The 18792-nt window shown below is 27.0% G+C and overlaps 1 protein-coding gene across 1 annotated transcript; it reads left to right on the top strand.

Annotated features, from left to right (window-relative positions):
- Positions 1 to 476: 476 nt before the first annotated feature.
- On the top strand, positions 477 to 16922 carry LOC134828858 (homeobox protein Hox-A3). Its single transcript, XM_063841845.1, has 5 exons — positions 477 to 1062; positions 8091 to 8570; positions 8635 to 8739; positions 10108 to 10211; positions 16360 to 16922. The coding sequence occupies exons 1-5, from the start codon at positions 477 to 479 to the stop codon at positions 16816 to 16818; spliced, it is 1734 nt and encodes a 577-aa protein (XP_063697915.1). The 3' UTR covers positions 16819 to 16922.
- Positions 16923 to 18792: the final 1870 nt, after the last annotated feature.

Below are 18792 nucleotides of genomic sequence, written 5' to 3' on the forward strand. Positions count from 1 at the left end.
AAAATATAAAAAATTTAAAAAAACTATTTAATAAAAAAAATATAAAAATTATTTTAATAAATTTTGTATAAAATTTTTATACAAAAAAAAAATTAAACATTATTTTGTATAAAAAAAAATAAATTTTTTAATTAAAAAATTAACATATTGAATAAACACCGTATGAAATTGACATGAAAATTTGTTGCATCCCCAAAATACATAATTATTAACAAATGTTAGCAAGTACTGATAATAAATTATTTGAATAATCATCGCCACACACAAACTGGGGAGGAGTGCAAATATAATATAACGATAAAAAGCCCCAATTAACAAACACATGTGCAAATATATATAACATTAAATTTGACAATAATTATGTTCAATGAGTTGAATAATTAACATTCTGATAAATTTTGATGAAGTGATACAAAAAAATCCAATTAAACAATTATCTCAATTAATTAACTCCGCAAAAAAAAATAAAAAAAAAAATGTCAACCGCTTTCATGGTCGACAACATCCTACAAGACAAGGATATTGTGGATTCCTTCACATCCGCCTCCGATTCCGAATCGGAGCCAACTTCCGATCACAAAGATTCGTGCGACTCGCCGTCGTATCTGCATCACATGCACAACAACAGCCAGGACACGGATGAATTATTGCAGTCATATACGGTGTTACGGTCAACCAACAAGCCGCCACTGGAGGACGAGGAATCCGATGACGAGCCGCATCATCACGGAGAGGAGGAGGAAGCAATTATCATGGATGAGAATAACAGTAACGATTGTCTGGACTCGTCAACGACGACGACGACAACGGGCACCAAATTATGTTGCGGAAAATGCGGCCACTTTCAGTTCGGCAATAAAACAATCATCGATAATGAAATACAATACGACTTCAAGTGTGACAAGTGTGGCTCGTGCGATTACATTAAAGTGGCGAACGCGGGCAAGACCACGACCATGGACGATAATTTACTAAAGGAAAACAATAGTAGTAAGCCCGTGTTAAAGTTTAGTGTTTCCGCAATTCTCGGCGAACGAAAGGATTGTGTAAAAGTTAGGAATGGTAAGTGAAATGATTTAATAGACGTCTTTATTGCCACTTTTTGATCGTATTTTAATATAACACCGAGGGTCCCCATTATTTTGTCAGAATCCCCCTCAAAATTGTATTTTACTACTTTATTATTATGATGACGCTCGAGAATAGGTGGAAAAACAAGGAAAATGGCGTGAAACGTTTTTTTGTGTGTAATATAATAATTTGCGTCTACACGAGGGATATTACTGCCAAATAATATAAAATAAAGTATCAGATACGGCGTCAGCTGGTAGCTCACTTAAGAGAATGGAAATCTTTTTGTGTAGCAACAGCAGGGAAATTAGGCATGGAAAGTTTTTGTTCGTGATGTGAGTGAGTGAGGACGACGAAAAAAATCGTTTCTATCGATTTTGGTTTAAGCACAGACTGTGACTTGCTTGAGATAAATGGATTCGAAAAAATCTCTGTCCGTTACTTTTTGTCGTTTTATGGATAAAATTACGTGAAAATTATTGAAAAAATTAAGATTTGGTTTAAAAAGACCAAAAAAAAAAATTTTTTTAATGAATTTATTTATCAAAATTCATTTTAATTTTTTTTATTAATTAAAAATATAAAAAATACAAAAAAAAATTAAGGATGTTCAAATTTTAACATTATTTGTCAAAAAAGAACACAAAAATTAAAAAAAAAATAAATTGAAAATTTAATAATTTTTTATTTATTTTAATAATTTCAAAAAATTATAATTTCTAATTAAAAATTATTTATTTTCTGTTAATTTTAACAATTATTAAATTAAACCTTTGATTAAAAATAATAAGCATTTTGATTGAAATTTGCATTTTTGTCTCAATTTTTGTTTAAAAAATATTTTTATAGTTTTTTCGAGCAATTTTTTTCTAAAAAATCTAAAATTTTCTGCAATTTTTAATTTTTAGTTAAAAACTTTTAAAAGGAACAGATGATTTAAATTCTTTAAAAAAAATCGGCAACACTATAAAAAATCCATGTCTCGCACGGTGTCTCGCAAACTTACATATTTGCGAGACAAAAAAATCGATTTTATTGCGAGACACCAGGACAAGAAATTTAGGGGAGAAAAAATTTTTAATTTTCAATATTTTTCAATTTTTAAAAACTTTTTTGAAGGATTATGATTAGAAATAGCCAAAGGAAGTATCAAAACACAAAATTTCCTTATAAAAACTGATTTTTGACTATTTTTTAGAGATTTTTTGATAAAATTGAAAAAAAACAACTATTTTTGGTATCACAAATTATATTTTTGACTTCCAAAAATACATTGACGTCATAAAAATTCAAAAATTCAAGAGAAAATCTTTGTTTTCATCATTTTTTTTATATTTTTCAAAATTTTTACGGTGTCTCGCATCATGTCTCGCAAATTTTCGGACTTGCGAGACATGGATTTTTTATAGTGAATGCTTTCAAATAAAATAAATTTTTTTTTTCGATACTCTATTTTAATTTTTTTTCAAATTAATTTTTTTTATCAAAATTGATTTAAGATTTTAATTTTTTTAATTTTTTATTTAATATTTAATTTTCTGACTCCAATCGTGCTCAAAATTTACTGAGATCTTTTAGAAACCCTTTGGGACCTTCTGGGAGAGCTGAGTGAATTTTGAAAAAAAAAATTAAATATTTTTAATTAATTAATTAATTAATCTTTTAATTTAATAATTAATTTTTATATTAAAAATATATAAAATACAAACAAAAATTATTGAAGAATTTTAAAGCTTTTAAAGCAAAATTTCAAGCAACTAGGCAATAAAAATAGCCGTAAAAACATTTTTTAAACTAAAATAACATAAAATTAATATTTTTCTCTTATTTGTTACTTTTTAGTACTTTTGTACTTCAAAAATTACTCACCAGATGTCACTTTTACGAAAAAGTTGTAATTTTTAATACAAAGTTGCAAATTTTACGACAAAGTGGTTCTAAATATTTTTTCAAAACCACATTTTACGACACATTTCCACGAATTTATCAGATAAAAGCAAATCTTATGACGCAAACCCATTTCCAGCAGATTCTTTTAAACGATCAATTTATATTCAATTTTATGTCGACAATTTCCTTGTCATCGTTCTAAAACCACTTTGCTTCCTCGGAAATATCGTCCCCGTAATAAAATCAATATTCAATACTTTATCGCAGCTACTGTCGATGACGATGCTTTTGCCACATCGTTTCGTTCTTGTTCTTACCTCTCCTCTCAGCAACGGCACGCATTATTCCGGAAATGAGAAGAATTATGTTTTGGCACAGCATATTTTTATGTGTTTCTGATAAACGTGTCCTTCGGGTAATTTACGTCTCTTTGAGAGTCTTTCTTCGTGCTGTTGCTGCTTGCGCTTCTCGTTTTAGGCAACAAGAAATTGCCATTAATAAGAAATTTTGCTTGCAATTCGATTTTTATGAAGTGCTTTTTGTTATTTTATTGGTGTCGCATAAATTTATTTCTATTTTTTGCAATTCTCACATTAAAAAGACACAAAAACGGGTTTTCTGAAGAATTTGACGCCAAACGCAATTCTAAGTAATTTTTTCATAGTCAAGGTGCTAATTGCAATTATTCTCTTAGAGTTTCACGTAGGAACGAAAAAAAAAACCATTTGATGTCATTGAAGCGCAAATCGCGTGTCACAAACAAATTTTCTGTGCCGCAATAATAGAACAGGAAGACACACAAAAAAATAGTAAAAATCGGTCAAAGAAATATTATGAGACAAAAATAACAAAATAATTAAAGTTCAATTGTGACCGAAAAAATTATGTCTTTGGCAATGAACCCAAAAAATTATTACGCACGATCGGCACTTCGGATGAGTAATAATTTTTATTGTAAACAATTGCTCATCAAAATGTGCGAACTTTGATTTATTGAAATTATTACTTACAAGATTACTTTTATTGAAAGAAAAAAAATATTGATCATAAATGTAAACAAATTTGGTTAATCAATTTCCGTTAAAGTTTATTTTGATTGCTTGCGGCAAGTAATTTCCAGATCTTTAGCTGCAAAGTTATCGAGTAGTGAGTAAATATTGATGTTTTTTTTTACGTTGGAGACGCGATTGACAACAAAAAATGTAAATTTTTAACGTTAAATAAAGAATTTTCTAGAAATTTCTTTAATTACGTTTTTGTTTTTAATTCTTTTAAAAGAATTTTAATGAAAAAAAATTCTTAATTTTCAGTGAATTAATTTTTTAATTGAAAAAATTATTTAAAAAGAAAATGTCATTGAATGGCTTCTTTACTTTTAAAAATTTCATCGAAACATAATTTGTTTATAAATGAACATTTTAACTACCGTAATGTAGATAATTTTTATGGAAAAAAATAATTCGTTCTATTAACATTTTTATGTAAAATTTTTGAATTTTTTAAGAAATTTCGAAATTTTTAATATTTTTAACAAAATTTTAGAGAATGAATTATTTTAATGAATTTTTATTAATTAATTTATTGATTTTATGAAAAATAACCTAAAATTTGTCTAAAAAATTGCTAAAAAAATCCAAAAATTTATGGAAAACTATTGTTTTATTAACTTCAAAACTGATATTCGATTAATTATTAGCATTTTTTGAATATGTAAGAATTTAAATTAAATTTAAATAATTTAATTAAAAATTATTTTTTTTTTAATAAAACATTTTTTGTTATGTTTAGTTTATTAATTATCAGTATCAAATTATCATTATTCAAGTAAAAAAAATCTAAGAAAAAAATAAATTGAAAATAATTGTATTTAATGGAGTTTGAAGTGCAAAAAAATATTTAAATAAATAATATTATTAAATAAATATTAATAAAAATTAAATTAAAATTAATTAATTAAATTTATTAAAATATTAATAAAAATTATTAAAAAAAATTATTTTTTAAAAATTTATTTTTTAAATAATTACCAAATTTATTTTTGAATACTGAAACTTTCTTGGAAAAAAAACAATTATTTTAGCAAAATTTGTCAAGCTTTTTAAATACCAAATCCAAGCCAAATAAATTTTTTAAGGTAAAAAATTTGAAAAATAAAATTGTTTAAAAATTTAAAATAAGTTTAATAAAAAACAATTAAAGCCTTTTTAACTCAATTAAATCCGCAAACTTTTCCAACAAATTTTCCAACGAGAAACGTCTGTTTATGAAATATATCGCACTTCTAAATTACTTCGTTTCGCGCGCAACATCGCACGACAACGACACCGCATCCCAGCGATACTTAAACATTATTTTTGGTTGAGTTTAATTTAAGTGCGTGCCTGTTGTCGTCGTCGTCGCACAAACAAAAAGAGTTAAGTTAATGTGTTGCTTTTCGCAGCAAACAAACGAGAACGAGAGAGAGAGATTCACATATAAAATAAAATAATAATTTTTCACATGAATTGACGCCTTTTCTGTGTTTTTCCTTTTGCTCGACGACGACAACGCATATTTCACGCCAAAAACTTATGTTACAAAATGTACCTCCATGCGCCCTGCCTACGAGCCGAAACGACACAAAAGGAGTTTAAAATTTAATTTTTGCATGAATATGCTCGAATAAATATGAATAAAGATGGTGATTATACGCACCTTTTTGCTTCATATTTCACACACACAAGACACATTTACTCGTACTTTGCTTGCCAGAAAAGTTTAGTTGTTTGTGTCTGCACGACATCCAACCACTTTGTTCTGGTTTCAAGTCAAGTCTCTTTAATGGTGAAATGCGTTCGGGCGAAGGAAAAGTGATGAGCGACAGACAAGACAAGACAAGAAAGTAAACATATGAAAATTTTATGAGATTCAAATCAGGTGTTAACTCCTTAAATCGTCGTCTTCCCCACACAAGAAATTGAAAAGTTTTTGGGGAAAATGTCGTCGTCGTCGTCGAGATTGTTATCGATTTTCTTAGCAACATTTGTTCGTTCGGCACAACGTTCACTTAGTCACCTAGAAACACAGACGACAAGACGTTCTCCTGCTGTTTTTAATGATAATCGTTTTAACAAAATAATTAATTTGCAAAGTTTTTGGCTCAATTAAGTTTGTTTTGATTGTACTTTCAGTTGAATGGAGCAAACATTAGTTTAGCATAATTTTTAGAGGGAAATTTCTTAATGTTGATCGTTAGTTAGTTTTTTTTTTTTAAAAGATAAGAAGAAAATTTGGTAACTGAGAATTTTTGTTACGGCAGATTTCTTATTTTAAATAAATTTCTGATTTTTTTTTTTGTTATTTTTTTTTTATTTTTAATTATTTTATTTATTTTTATTTTTTTTTAATTTTCATTTTTTAAAAAAATTAAAAAAAATTGAATATAATAATTAAATATAAATAATTAGTATGAATAAAAAAAAAATTAATGGCTAATTTTAATTCTTCAAAAAAATTTTAAAAAAATTTTTTTTTTTTTTTTAAAAAAGTCAATTCACTCAAAAAATTTCAATTTAAATTACTTAAAAAAAATTAATTAAAAATTTCAAATTAAAAAATTTTTTTTTGAAATTATAATTTTCGTTTTTAATTTTTCAATTTTAAAATTTTCAAAATTTAAAAAAAAAAAAAGTTTGAATTTTTTAAAAATTTGAAAATTAAAAAATTTTTTTTTTGAAATTTTATTTTAATTACTTAAAATTTATTAATTTTTTAAATTTTGAAAATTTTTTTCCTCAATTAAGGCATTAGATTTTTTTGTGAAAATTCTTGATAAATTTAAAATTGAATTTTTTTATATTTAAATTCGTTTAATGAGCCGATTTGAGACTTTTTTTAATAAAAAAAAATTGAAAAAATTTTTTAGAGAAGAGAAGAATTTTATCAAAAAATATTTAAAACTTATTTCAAAAGATTTTTAATTTTTTTCTGACTTTTTTTAAATCCGTTTAAAATTTTAGTTTTTTTTAAAGCTCGAAATAAAAAAATTATATAAAAAATTAATTAAAAAAATTAATTTGTATTTTTCAATTTAAATTATATCAAAATTTTAATTTATAACAAGCTTATTATTCAATTTATAATTTTATTTTATTTTACACAATTGATTATAAAAATAAAATAAATTAATTTAAATAATAAATTTCTGATAAAATTATTCAAAAACTCCCAATAACGGTTCAATTTCACCTAAAATTTCCTCCAACTTCCCTCTTTAAAGGGTTATCATGTCACTTTAATAATTTTTTTTTGCCTCTCACACGACAATAAAATCCCATAAAACTCTTGACAGACTGCGGTCCATCCCACAGATTAAGAAACAATGCACAAAAAGTGTATCACAAAACTAGCAAAGTCACACATTAATAAAAAATGCGCAATTCTTCTCATCTAAATAGTTCTCTTAGCATTGGCACAACATTGCATAACATCCCGAAAATTGATAAACAATGCACAGAACTGAGCTCAATAAAAAACTGTAATGATAGTAATAGTAATAAAAAATACATTCCATCCCCTTTTGTCGATCTATTTCAATGCACATTGCAGGGACTTTGTTTTTTTAGCATGTTGCCAAATTGTTATTTTTGTGTATTAACGAAATATTTTTTTTTTTCGTTTTTATTATTTATTATTATTATTGAATCTGGTTTTTGTTGCGCAATGTGTGTTTACGATGCGTTTATTGCAAGTTAATGGCATGTGAGGAAGAAAAAGAATGCAGTTGGGTCATGTTACGACGACGACCGATGAGTGAATAAATAAACAATGGATTTATGATAAACCCGAAAAAATACAAGGATTTGATGAGGTCTGCTCTTTTTTTGTGAGCATTTAAAAATTTTTTGTCTATGAATAGATTTGAAAGTGAATTAGTTAGGATTTTTTTTAAATGAAAAAATGTTACCTAAGGATTTTTTGGTGGTTCCTATGATTTTTTTAACAATTTTTTACGTAGCAGATGAACAATGTTTATTCAGCTTTTCCTTCCTCGGTTTAATTTCCCATAAAATCCACACTTGCCGATAAAATAATTAATTAATTGAATTTCAATTTGATTTAATTTACATGAAATGCCAACAAACAACCAGAATTTATTCAACCGCAACACCTTTGGCCTTATATACAGCAAAATTTAATACAACAAAATCACTTAGTTAATTCAAACGCATTTATCGGCAATCATCATCAGCAGCAGCAGCAACACCACCACCACCATCAGCATCACAATAACCAGCAAAATCATTTATCACCAACAAATGGTGTCAACAATAATAATATAAATAATAACAAAAATGATAACTGTGCCATACAACAACAACAACAAGTCGGACACCATCCTAACAATAGTAATAATAGTAGTCCCGTATCGATGAGCGGCGGCGGTCCCGGAGCAGAGCCCAATGCATCGCCCACCATCGATAATCGTGATAATAAAATTATTGCAAAGCCGATGCCAAGTAGGCCGGGGCCTCCGCCGTCGTTTCTCGCAGCAGCGGCAGCACATCACGGACTGAATCATCCGCATTTGCATACGTTGTTGGCGCATTGTAGGAATCCGTATATGGGAGGTGAGTTGGTTGTGAGGTTTTGGGAAGTTTAAGATTTTTGAAAATGATTTTTTTTTTGTAGGAGGAGGTCCTCAAGTGTTTCCGTTGCCACCGGGACAAGGATTTCCGTGGGCACATTCGACGCGAGGGAAGCCGAGGAGAGGCATGATGCGACGGGCTGTGTTTTCAGGTAATTGTTTGTTCGAAGAAGATGGAAAAATGGAAGGTTTTTTTGATTAAATTGAAGAAAAAATCAAAAATTTAACAAGTTTTTATATACATCACCCTATATCAGTAATTTATCGAAAAATAAATGGCATGAGATTCTTAGATGGTTTTGTTTAGGCCTAAACTAGTCGAAAAAACCTAAATTTGAAATTCTGGAACGAGCTCTTGAAATTTTAGACATTTTTCAGTGCATTTGGGTATATTCAAGTACCTCATTGACATACCCGATCTCACTGAAAAGTACATAGAAACATTGAAGTTCGTTCCAGAATTTTAAATTTAGTTTTTTTGGACTACTTTAGGTCTTACTAACAAAAAATCTCATGCCATTTATTTTTTGATGAAATTCTGATATCGGGTGATGTGATGAAAAAGGACGAAAATTAGAGTTGAATTTAACTCCGATTTAACTCTTAGAACGAAATTTCGAAAAAAATGATTTTTTATCAACAAACTTGAGACATAACTAGAGAAAATCAAGCATGAATTTCATATGAAATTGAAAAATTCAATTTTTGAATAATAATTATTTAATTTTCTTTTAAAAGAAAAAGTACAAAAAAATTGTTGACATCAGGGTCGAAAATACTCAAAATTAAAAGCTGAATAAATTATTTTTTTTTCTACAGTCAAAATTTCAATAAAATCAGAATTATAAGTTTAATTTTTCAAAATAAATAAAATTTTTAGCCAAAAATTAATCTCTAAGCCTTGAATTCTGAGGCAAGAAAAAACGATTTTTTATAAAAAAATTATATTTTTGAAAAAAAAATTAATTTTAATTTTAATTTAATTGAAACTTTGACCTTAAAAATTAAATTTCATAAGCTTTAAAAAATTTTGATTTTTAAGCCAAAAGTTTGCTTAATTTTGATTTATTTTTAAGCAAAAGCATTGAAATTTCTTTTGACTTAAATTATTTTACACTGTGAAATCAACAAATTTATTTCTTTTAAATTTTTTTTTCCTGAAAATCTCGATTTTTTCAATTTTATAAGGAAAGAAGTCTGCTAATTTTTGTTCGAAAAGTAAAATCAATCTAGAAAATTTAGAAAATTAAAAAAAAATTGATAAAAAAAATGATTTTTTAAATCAAAACCTATAAACAATTTTAACAATAAAAAAAAAATTAAAAATTTTATTCCATACCTATATTTATTTTTTTTTAAATTTCATTCAATGAAAAGTTTATCTTATTATTTTGCAAGTATTTAAGATTTGTTCGAATATAAGCTAAAAACCTTCAATTTTAATCCCATAAAAACATTTTTTAAATAATTTTATCAAAATAATAATCTAATTAAATTACTTTTTTCTTTCCCAAAATTAGATTCACAACGAAAGGGACTGGAAAAACGCTTCCAAATACAAAAGTACATTAGCAAACCCGACCGAAAAAAGTTGGCAGAACGTCTCGGGTTAAAGGACTCACAGGTACGTGCAGCTATATTTTGCTAAATTTTCTCCCAATCTCCCAAAAATTTGCATTTCGCACACAGACCCAAAAAAGCAAACAAAAAAATAAATGAAATATCTTATAAATTATTCATTAATTTGCAAATTATTTCAACTCGGCACGAAAAAAAAGAAGTTATCATCATCATCATCAATTTCGTTGCATTAGAAGCTCCTCCCCTTTTTCCTTTATTTTATTGGTCAGATCGTCGAGATCCTTACGTGCGTTTGCACGAGAGATGAATACCACGCATGTCCTTGCGCAAATATTTCCCCTAACAAAAAAATCCTCGTCTCTCGTATGAGATTTAAATTAAGTCGTTCTGCAATCACTTTGGTCCATTCTTTTTTTTATGGATATGAATTTTTTATTATTTTTCCGCTTTTTTGGCGAGAAAGATGAAAAAAAATTGACAATGAACTGGAACGTATGACAAAATAATAATGCGCAATGATTATCTTTTCCGTACACGAAAAATGTCGGAAAAAAACTCAAGATATCGATTTTTCTCCACTTTTATGTACTCAAGTGGATTTTCCATTGTGTACGAAGAAATTTGTGTGGTAACAAAAGGAGCTAGCTCATAACATTCAAAATGGCTGATTTTTATTATTATTATCATTGTTGTGACGATTATCACTGCTGTTACGGTGTCTTTGTTCGAATTTCATACAAAAGAGGCACAATAGACGAGATGACACAGTTTTTTGGTCTTTTGTATTTAAGAATAAAATTAAAATGACGACGACGAGGAAGGAAGGAAAGTTTTTAACCTTTAATTGTATCTCGAACATACTCGAACATCGACTCCGAACAACACCAATTAACGTGAAATAAATTATAATTTCATACAAAAAGCACCAAAAAGCAAGGAAAGTGCCGATCGAAGTGACTGATATGAGTTTGTGATTTAAAGCCGGTTGATAAGCGACATAAACCTAATTTATGTTTATTAATAACAATCATTTCTCATGTAATTTTTATAGTTATTATTTTATTATCATATCATGTGTATGACATTGTGTGTAAATATTTTTTTTTATATTTACAAAAATATGAAGTTCGAAAGTTTTTTTTGTGAATAAACAACTTAAGCGTATTTTGACTCTATTAATTTTTTTTTTTAAATTTTTATTTTAAAATATGAATTTTTATTCAAATTCTTAAATTTATTCAATTGAATAATAATTAATTAAATAAATAAATTAAACTAAAATAAATAAATAATAAATTAAATAATAATAAAAAATAATAATTAAATTAAATAATTCACAATATCTCAAAATTTGAATTAAAAAATAAAAAATTGAAATTTTCTCTTTGAGAATAATATTTGGACAATTTAAGACCCAAAAATATTTTTTAAAAAACATTTCAATTTTTTTTAAATTTTTATTTTATTTTTAGAAAAATAGAAAATGAAAAAAAAAATAAAATTTAAGAAAAAAAATTTTTTTTTTTTTTTTAAAAAAATTAAAAAAAAATAATGAAAAATTAAAAATAAATAATAATTGAAATTTTAATAATTTTAAAAATTTTCAATATTTTTATTTAATATTAAATATTAAAATTAAAAAAAAACTTTGTGTTAAAAATTACTTAAAAATGTATGAAATTGGCTTAGTATTGATTTTTTTAATTATTTATTTTATTTTTTTACTTTTTTTTTGTAAAAAATTGATATTTTAATTGGTATAAAAATATTTTATCATAAAAAAACTAAATAACAGACAGACAACCCAAAAATCAATTTTTTTCTCCAAAAAATCTCGAAACGCTATATTCGAAATACAGTAAGGAGCAAAATAAAATTTAAAAAAATTTTGCAATCAATAAATATGCCTGCGGGCGGCTCATTTCTGCGTTAATATTGTCTTACACTTGTTTTATTGTATGAGTATCATGTTTACAAGTTGATTCCACTTAAAGTGCTTCTTGCGAAATTTCAACGCCTTGAATCTTCAACCCTATTTGTAGGAAATTCCTCATAATTAATGCTATTAGAAAACATTAATTACAAAATTCAAACAAAGAAATTCCTTGGATCTTTAATCTTTTTAATCAGAATTTAATTTTTCCTGGTAACAATGTCATCAATTACCATAAATATTAACTCATATATCTTCATATGAGCGAAACTTCACTGCAATTTATTGATAATTTATTTATAAATTAGCTTACTTGACACTTCACCTCTTTCCATTATATATTTCTTGCCTTATCGCTTTGTTTTTATTTTTTATGTTCTCTCTTTCTCCATTTACCGTTGAACTTTTGCCTCTAATTGATATGACGCCTAGGCGTATAAATTGTCGGATATTGAAATAAATTATTATTATGATTAAAAAGATTTATGAAGAAAAAAAACGTGAATTAATAACTTCCGGATGGGCGCTTTGATCAATATTGATATAAAAGTTCTTTCTCTTGTTCTTTCTTTGTGTGGAAAAACCGGTCTTTTGATCTACATTTTTATTTCCGAGTTAATTTATTAAATTATCGAATGTTATTTTAATACACAGAAGTTATTTTTCTCCAGAATGTAGAGTAAATAAACCCCCCTCTGGCTTAATTTCTTCATTCAGCGCCTTTGTTTTTAATGTAATTTTGGAGTTGGCACCTTTACAATATTATTTTTGGTAAAACAAAATTAATTTTGTGGAGAAATTATTAACACTCTAGCGCTCATCTGCTTTTGTAACATTTTTACCTACAAAATTATTATTTTTATTATAATCGTCATGAAAAGAAGAAAGGTACTTTTTCAATGAAAATCAATTTCGTTCCATATTTTATCGATACTTTTACTAGGTTTGAGAAAAAAGTTTTTTACTTTTCTCATGAGAACACATAACACAAGATTACAGATGAAAAACAACATCAAAGCACTTGTATTATTTAACTTTCGTTTATACAATAAGGCGAAACGTCAAATGCAGAAGTGATAAAATAAATAACGTTGTGTTCTTGTTCCCCTGGAGGTCTTTTTAATAGATTGCCGATTGCATTAAACGAATCTAGAGCACAAAAAGTTTTTCCACGAAAGAAAAACAAAAAAAAAAGTTTTTTTTATGTACTTTTGATTAATCAACATTTTGACCCCTTAATTACCTTTAATTCAATAAACTAATTTTCCGCGTCATTAACTTCCATTTAAGTAAAGCAGCGAACGATTGTTTTACCATCAAATATTTACCGTGTTTAACCACAAATCTTAAAGGCAAATATGCACCCTCCGCCTCTCTCTTTTTCTTCTCGCATACATAAAGCATATTGTTCTAATTTAATCTCTATAATAATCCACCCTCGATTTTTTATTCATTTTATCCCTTGAAGAATGAAGAATTACGCAATTCATCCACCCGTCAACAGCGACGTTGCACTCGTCGTAAAAAAAAATTATAAAACAATCAAAACCATAAGAGTTATTTTGATTTAGGAATGTCATGTTTGGATTCATTTATTTAGCAAACAAGAGAGAGAGAGCAAAAAATGATCAAAACTATCCGTCGTTCATCACGGACTGGTGCTCCTCGAGGCCTAATCGCATCATGAATCGTGTTGAAATAAATATTATACATAAATTTTTCTCTGGTTTGAACAGTTTTATTCCCCTATTTTACATTTAAATTGTCCGACTTTGACATGTTTAGGACAACAACGTGGATGTGGAGTGAGAGATGGGAAAATTTGTTGTAGTTTACATTTAATTTGAGTCATCAAATCCATCATGATGATAAAAGTGTCGGAAACAGACTTTCTAAATTTTCTCCTTCTAAAACTTGTATCATGAATTTGGAGTTTTTTTTAATAGCCTTCAGTGGATTTTCCAAATACTTGACTTGAATTTCTTCTCGAATTACATTTCAATTGTTTCAGAAATTGTAAATATTTAGTTACCCATTATTTCTCTAATGTAACAATAATCGACAATAAACTTCATGTACTAAAGTTTGTTTGTCATTGAAGAATTTGTGTTCGTTTGGATGAAGTTGTTCCAGTTTTTGTTCTGCTGTAAAAATTTATTTTAGTTAATTTTTGCTGAGAAAACTTTTTATTTCTCGATATCAAGCAAGGAAGTTTAAAATGTCTGCTAAACAAAGCAAGAATAGTATTATTGAAAACCAGGTTTTTCCTCACAACTAACCTTTTGGCTTTAGAGTTATGGGTCTCGGTGAGTTCTTTATACATTGTATGTAACACTGATAATATTTACTAGTAACTTCTATAACTAGTAACTATCAGCTCCTCGGGCTACTAAAAAAACCCCGTTTCTAAATTGTAGAAACTTGACCTTTTCCAATGGTTTGATCCTTGCCAGTTGATCCTTCACGAGAAAAAATTGGGAAGCCGTTTCCAAATCGATCATATGTATAATTTTTCCTTCTTTTCTTTCTTGTTGAAATTTTGGAGACACTTGAAACGCTTTCTACCGGAAATACTCCCCCACTCCTGAACAGTGAAGCTATGGGTGCTGGAAGCCATTCAAACTTTCAATAGTAAGTTCTTTTGGATACAACTAATGCTTCAGAGAGACATGTAAACTGTATGTTGAATCTTTTTACAAAAAGTTCTTTGGGATATCAATTATATAACGTTTTTGTCAGTTTTAAAGATTTTTTCTACATGAAAAGTTAATATAGCCCAGGTTCTTCGCTATTTGTTTTCATTAAATCATATTTTGTGAATTTTCTAAACTTCTTCCAACTAGTCTGACTTACAACTCTTCTAAAAAATATAGAGCAGGATAATGGTTTTTCAAAACTCTTCTTGGTCTATTATCTCTATAGAAATTTATTTAAGAAAGTCACTTCGCCAGTTTATCGTAATTCAGTTATTTCCGATACAATTAATTTTCGCCAATTCCAAAATGATAAACCTGTAAAATAATATAAACTTTAAAATTCAAATTAAAAACAAAACTTACCTAAAATTTATCAATCCATCCTCCGCAACTGCTAATTCAAATTTATCTCCATAAACACTCCAAACAACAATCAATTTGTACAAAGATTATATTTCAATTCAATCACATCGCAAAACCATCGACTTTTTAACATTTCTCTGGGTGATGCTAAAAACAGAGCAAATCAGTCCCCTTTTTTTCCTCTTCGACAAATTTTATATATTTATTTGCTTGGTTAAACATTACTAAACACACACATTTTCCGCATACTTTGCATGGGGGTTCGTCCATTAAAACAAACATGTAACAAGAAACATATTGGCCACCCTCATTTTTTTCACTCTCTTATCCGTTACCCGAAAACGATTAGCACTAAATAAATTTTTCATGTGTGTGATTTTTTTTTATCAGAGATTTGAATGTCACACTTCTGTTAATCCAACGAATGATAATAAACATTTATGATAAGCATCTTTGTCTGTATCAATGATATTATTACAAACATTTTATAATAATCATGCTTGTTTGTGACAGTTGTTACGAGAAAAGGCGGGAATAGAAGATAATTAATTGTCTTAGTAATTTAGCAGAAAAAAATGTGGATTTACGCAAAAATTGCCCTTTTTCAATCTAATTATGGATTGTCAAAATTTTCAATTCATCATTTAATTTTGATTTTTTTTTCTTTTGCTTCTTCAATAAAATGGTAAATTATGTCATCCCGAAAATTATTTACACTAAAATTCCGAAAATCATCGATCACTTTCCAGTTAAAAAAAAAGTTTCCAAGTCAATGGTTTTTATGAGTAATTGGCGATAAATAGGCATGCAATTATCATCCGTTTTTATGCAATAAGGGAATGACGACAAATGTAGATAATAGAGTGATGACATGTAAGCGTCATATTGTATAAAGTTTTCACAATTAAACCGAAAGTTGTCACACAATTTCACTGAAAGTGAATGATGGATTATCTCTCGGTCTGTATGGATTTTGTAGGTCACTCCTTGCCTTTACTCAACTTTTATTGTTATTTTAATACTTTTGTTAGATCATCCTATGAATGAGTCCTTTTGCCATTTGTATGCAGATGGAACGATTTTGTATTGTTGAGATGATGATGACGACAATAAAGCACAGATATATGACAACCGCAATTCAATTATGATAAATCGTTCTAATTGGTCACACTTTTCTCTCTTTCTCCTTGTCATTTCAGGTCAAAATCTGGTTTCAGAATCGTCGGATGAAGTGGCGCAATTCCAAGGAACGAGAACTTCTCGCTAGTGGAGGAAGTCGTGATCAAACCTTACCCAACAAAAATAACCCAAATCCAGACTTGTCAGATGCCAGAAACGATCGTCCAATGTCACTATCGCCACCGAACTCCCCAAACGATGCAAGACGCGAATCAACTCCAAGCAAGTCTGACGTCAAATTTCCGACCAATACCTTCCAAGCGCTCAAGCAAAAATTTGAGCTGAATAATCCAGATATGAAATACGAGGCTGGCGACGAAAATAATCGCCCGAATCAGTTTAATAACTTTTTTGATGGCAACAATGGTGGTCCATACCAAACTAGTCGATCCAATAGCTCGTCGGAACACAAGGCTGGGCAGTACTATGATGAGTATGATTCGGGATCCGATTCCGATGAAGAGATAAATGTTACATGACTAGATGATGACGAGGAAATGTCCGCGTAAAATGTGTTTTTGAGGTTAAGTGTGACTTTTCTCTAGACAAAAAAAAACAAAATAAAAATTGTAATTTTTTAAGTGTACTCTCATCATCTTTCATAAAAGAAAAATCTTTAAAAATTGTAAAATATTGTAAGAAAAAAAAAATTATGTAAAAGTCGATAGAATTATTATTAATTATTAAAAATTAAATGATAATAAAAATTTCCTTCTTAATTCAGAAAAGTTGTTTCAATTTGTTTGAAAGGAGGTTTCACTGTAGAAAATACGAACGCAAAAAATAAGCGCTATTTGGAATGAAACGCAAATTTAGAAGAAAACGCAAAGTCCAATATACATAGAAGAGTTTTTGAATTTCTGTTATACAAAAGCCGTTAAAGTTCATATAGCGTAAAATCAAATATTTAATCTTTTTAAAAATTTATTTTTTTCAGGTTAAGTATAAGCGAAACAATTTTTTTTTTAAATAATAAATATTTAAATATTATTAAAAAGGTAAAAAATGTTTAAAAATTAAAAAACTAAAAAAAAATTTCAAAATTATCTAATTTGACGTATGAAAAAAGGAAAAAAATAATGTGATTTAAAATACTTTTTAAAAACTTTTTTAAGGAAATTATTACAAGGCCGCTATAAAAAAAATAAAAAAATGGGAAAATTTTTTACAATAAAATTTTAATGGTAAAAAAAGTTTTGAAATAATTTTTCATACAATTTTTGGTCATTAATGAATATTTTTATGGTTTTTTTTGTCTTTTTTGAAATTCGTGCTTCAAAAATTGGTTTCAGAATAACTCAAGTTTTTAATTTTAATAAAAAAAAATTCATAAAAATAACTAAGCTTGGCAAAAATGTGCAAATGCATGTTTTTTTCTTTCGTCCTAATGGAAAACCAAATATAGGGAAATCCGTTTCATGCAATTTCGAGTCTTTTGAGCCCAACTTCATTTTGCATATTTTGCATATTTTGACTTTTAGCGCATTTTTTGCATATTTTGCGTAATTTGAGCATAATATTGCATATTTCTTTCAAAAATTTTAATTTTTTGAAAATTTTTTAACCAAAAAAATTTTTTTTTCAAAAAACAAAAATTCCAAAAAATTTTAGTTCGACCGTTTTTCGACAAAGATAGTAGAACTTAAATAATCAAATTAATATGGGTTCAAAAAATTCTGTTTAATTAAGTTTTTTGAAAATATATTTAACTGTTTGTATCAAAAAAATATATGTTTAAAAATCTTTAACATTTTAAATATTTTAATTTCAAAATTTTTCCAAAATAAATTTAAAAAAAATTATATACCTAAAATTTTTCGATCAATTTCTGCCAAGATATTTTTGTAGAATTAATCTACATGAGTTCTATTTTTGATGATAAAATTTTGGTTTTTAAAACAAATTATAAAAAAAAAAAAAATTTTTCAACCAAAATAGCATTTTTTAATTGCATAAAATTGCATATTTTGCCTATAAGTGCATATTTTTTGCATATTTTCCAATTTTAAATGCATATTTTATGCGCATAAAACGCTTTTTTAAATGCATATTTTTGCCAAGCTTAAAAATAACTGTCAAAAAGTTTTGAAAAATAATTTTCTTGAAAATGTTTTCAGAGTAGAAAATTCATATTGAAATTCTATTTTAAATACAGATGTTCCTAAAAATTAAAAAAATTTTAAAAGAAATTTTGAAAGTTTCTTAAAAAATTATAAAAAAAAGAGCAAAAAAGGTCATTTTTGACAAAATTTTTACCTTTTTTTTTATTTTTCATCATTGGACTTTCGACTTCGGGGCATCGAACCTTATTTTTGATTTTCATTTGGATCAGTCTACAGTTTTAAAAATTATTAATTCCAATAAAATATTTTAACTTTCAATTTTCAAAAAAATCTATAAAAGTTATGCATTCCAATAAATTTTTAAATTAGAGATAAAAATTTTTTTAAAAT

Source organism: Culicoides brevitarsis, chromosome 2, assembly GCF_036172545.1.
Source record: "Culicoides brevitarsis isolate CSIRO-B50_1 chromosome 2, AGI_CSIRO_Cbre_v1, whole genome shotgun sequence".
Classification (NCBI taxonomy): Eukaryota; Metazoa; Arthropoda; class Insecta; order Diptera; family Ceratopogonidae; genus Culicoides; species Culicoides brevitarsis.

What these genes read in the sequence shown, in the direction of transcription:
- LOC134828858 (XM_063841845.1), top strand. Translation starts at nt 477, where the DNA reads ATGTCAACCGCTTTCATGGTCGACAACATCCTACAAGACAAGGATATT. An exon ending in TAGGAATCCGTATATGGGAG is followed by an intron (nt 8,571 to 8,634) that starts GTGAGTTGGTTG and finishes TTTTTGTAGGAG; the next exon opens with GAGGTCCTCAAGTGTTTCCG. An exon ending in GCGACGGGCTGTGTTTTCAG is followed by an intron (nt 8,740 to 10,107) that starts GTAATTGTTTGT and finishes TCCCAAAATTAG; the next exon opens with ATTCACAACGAAAGGGACTG.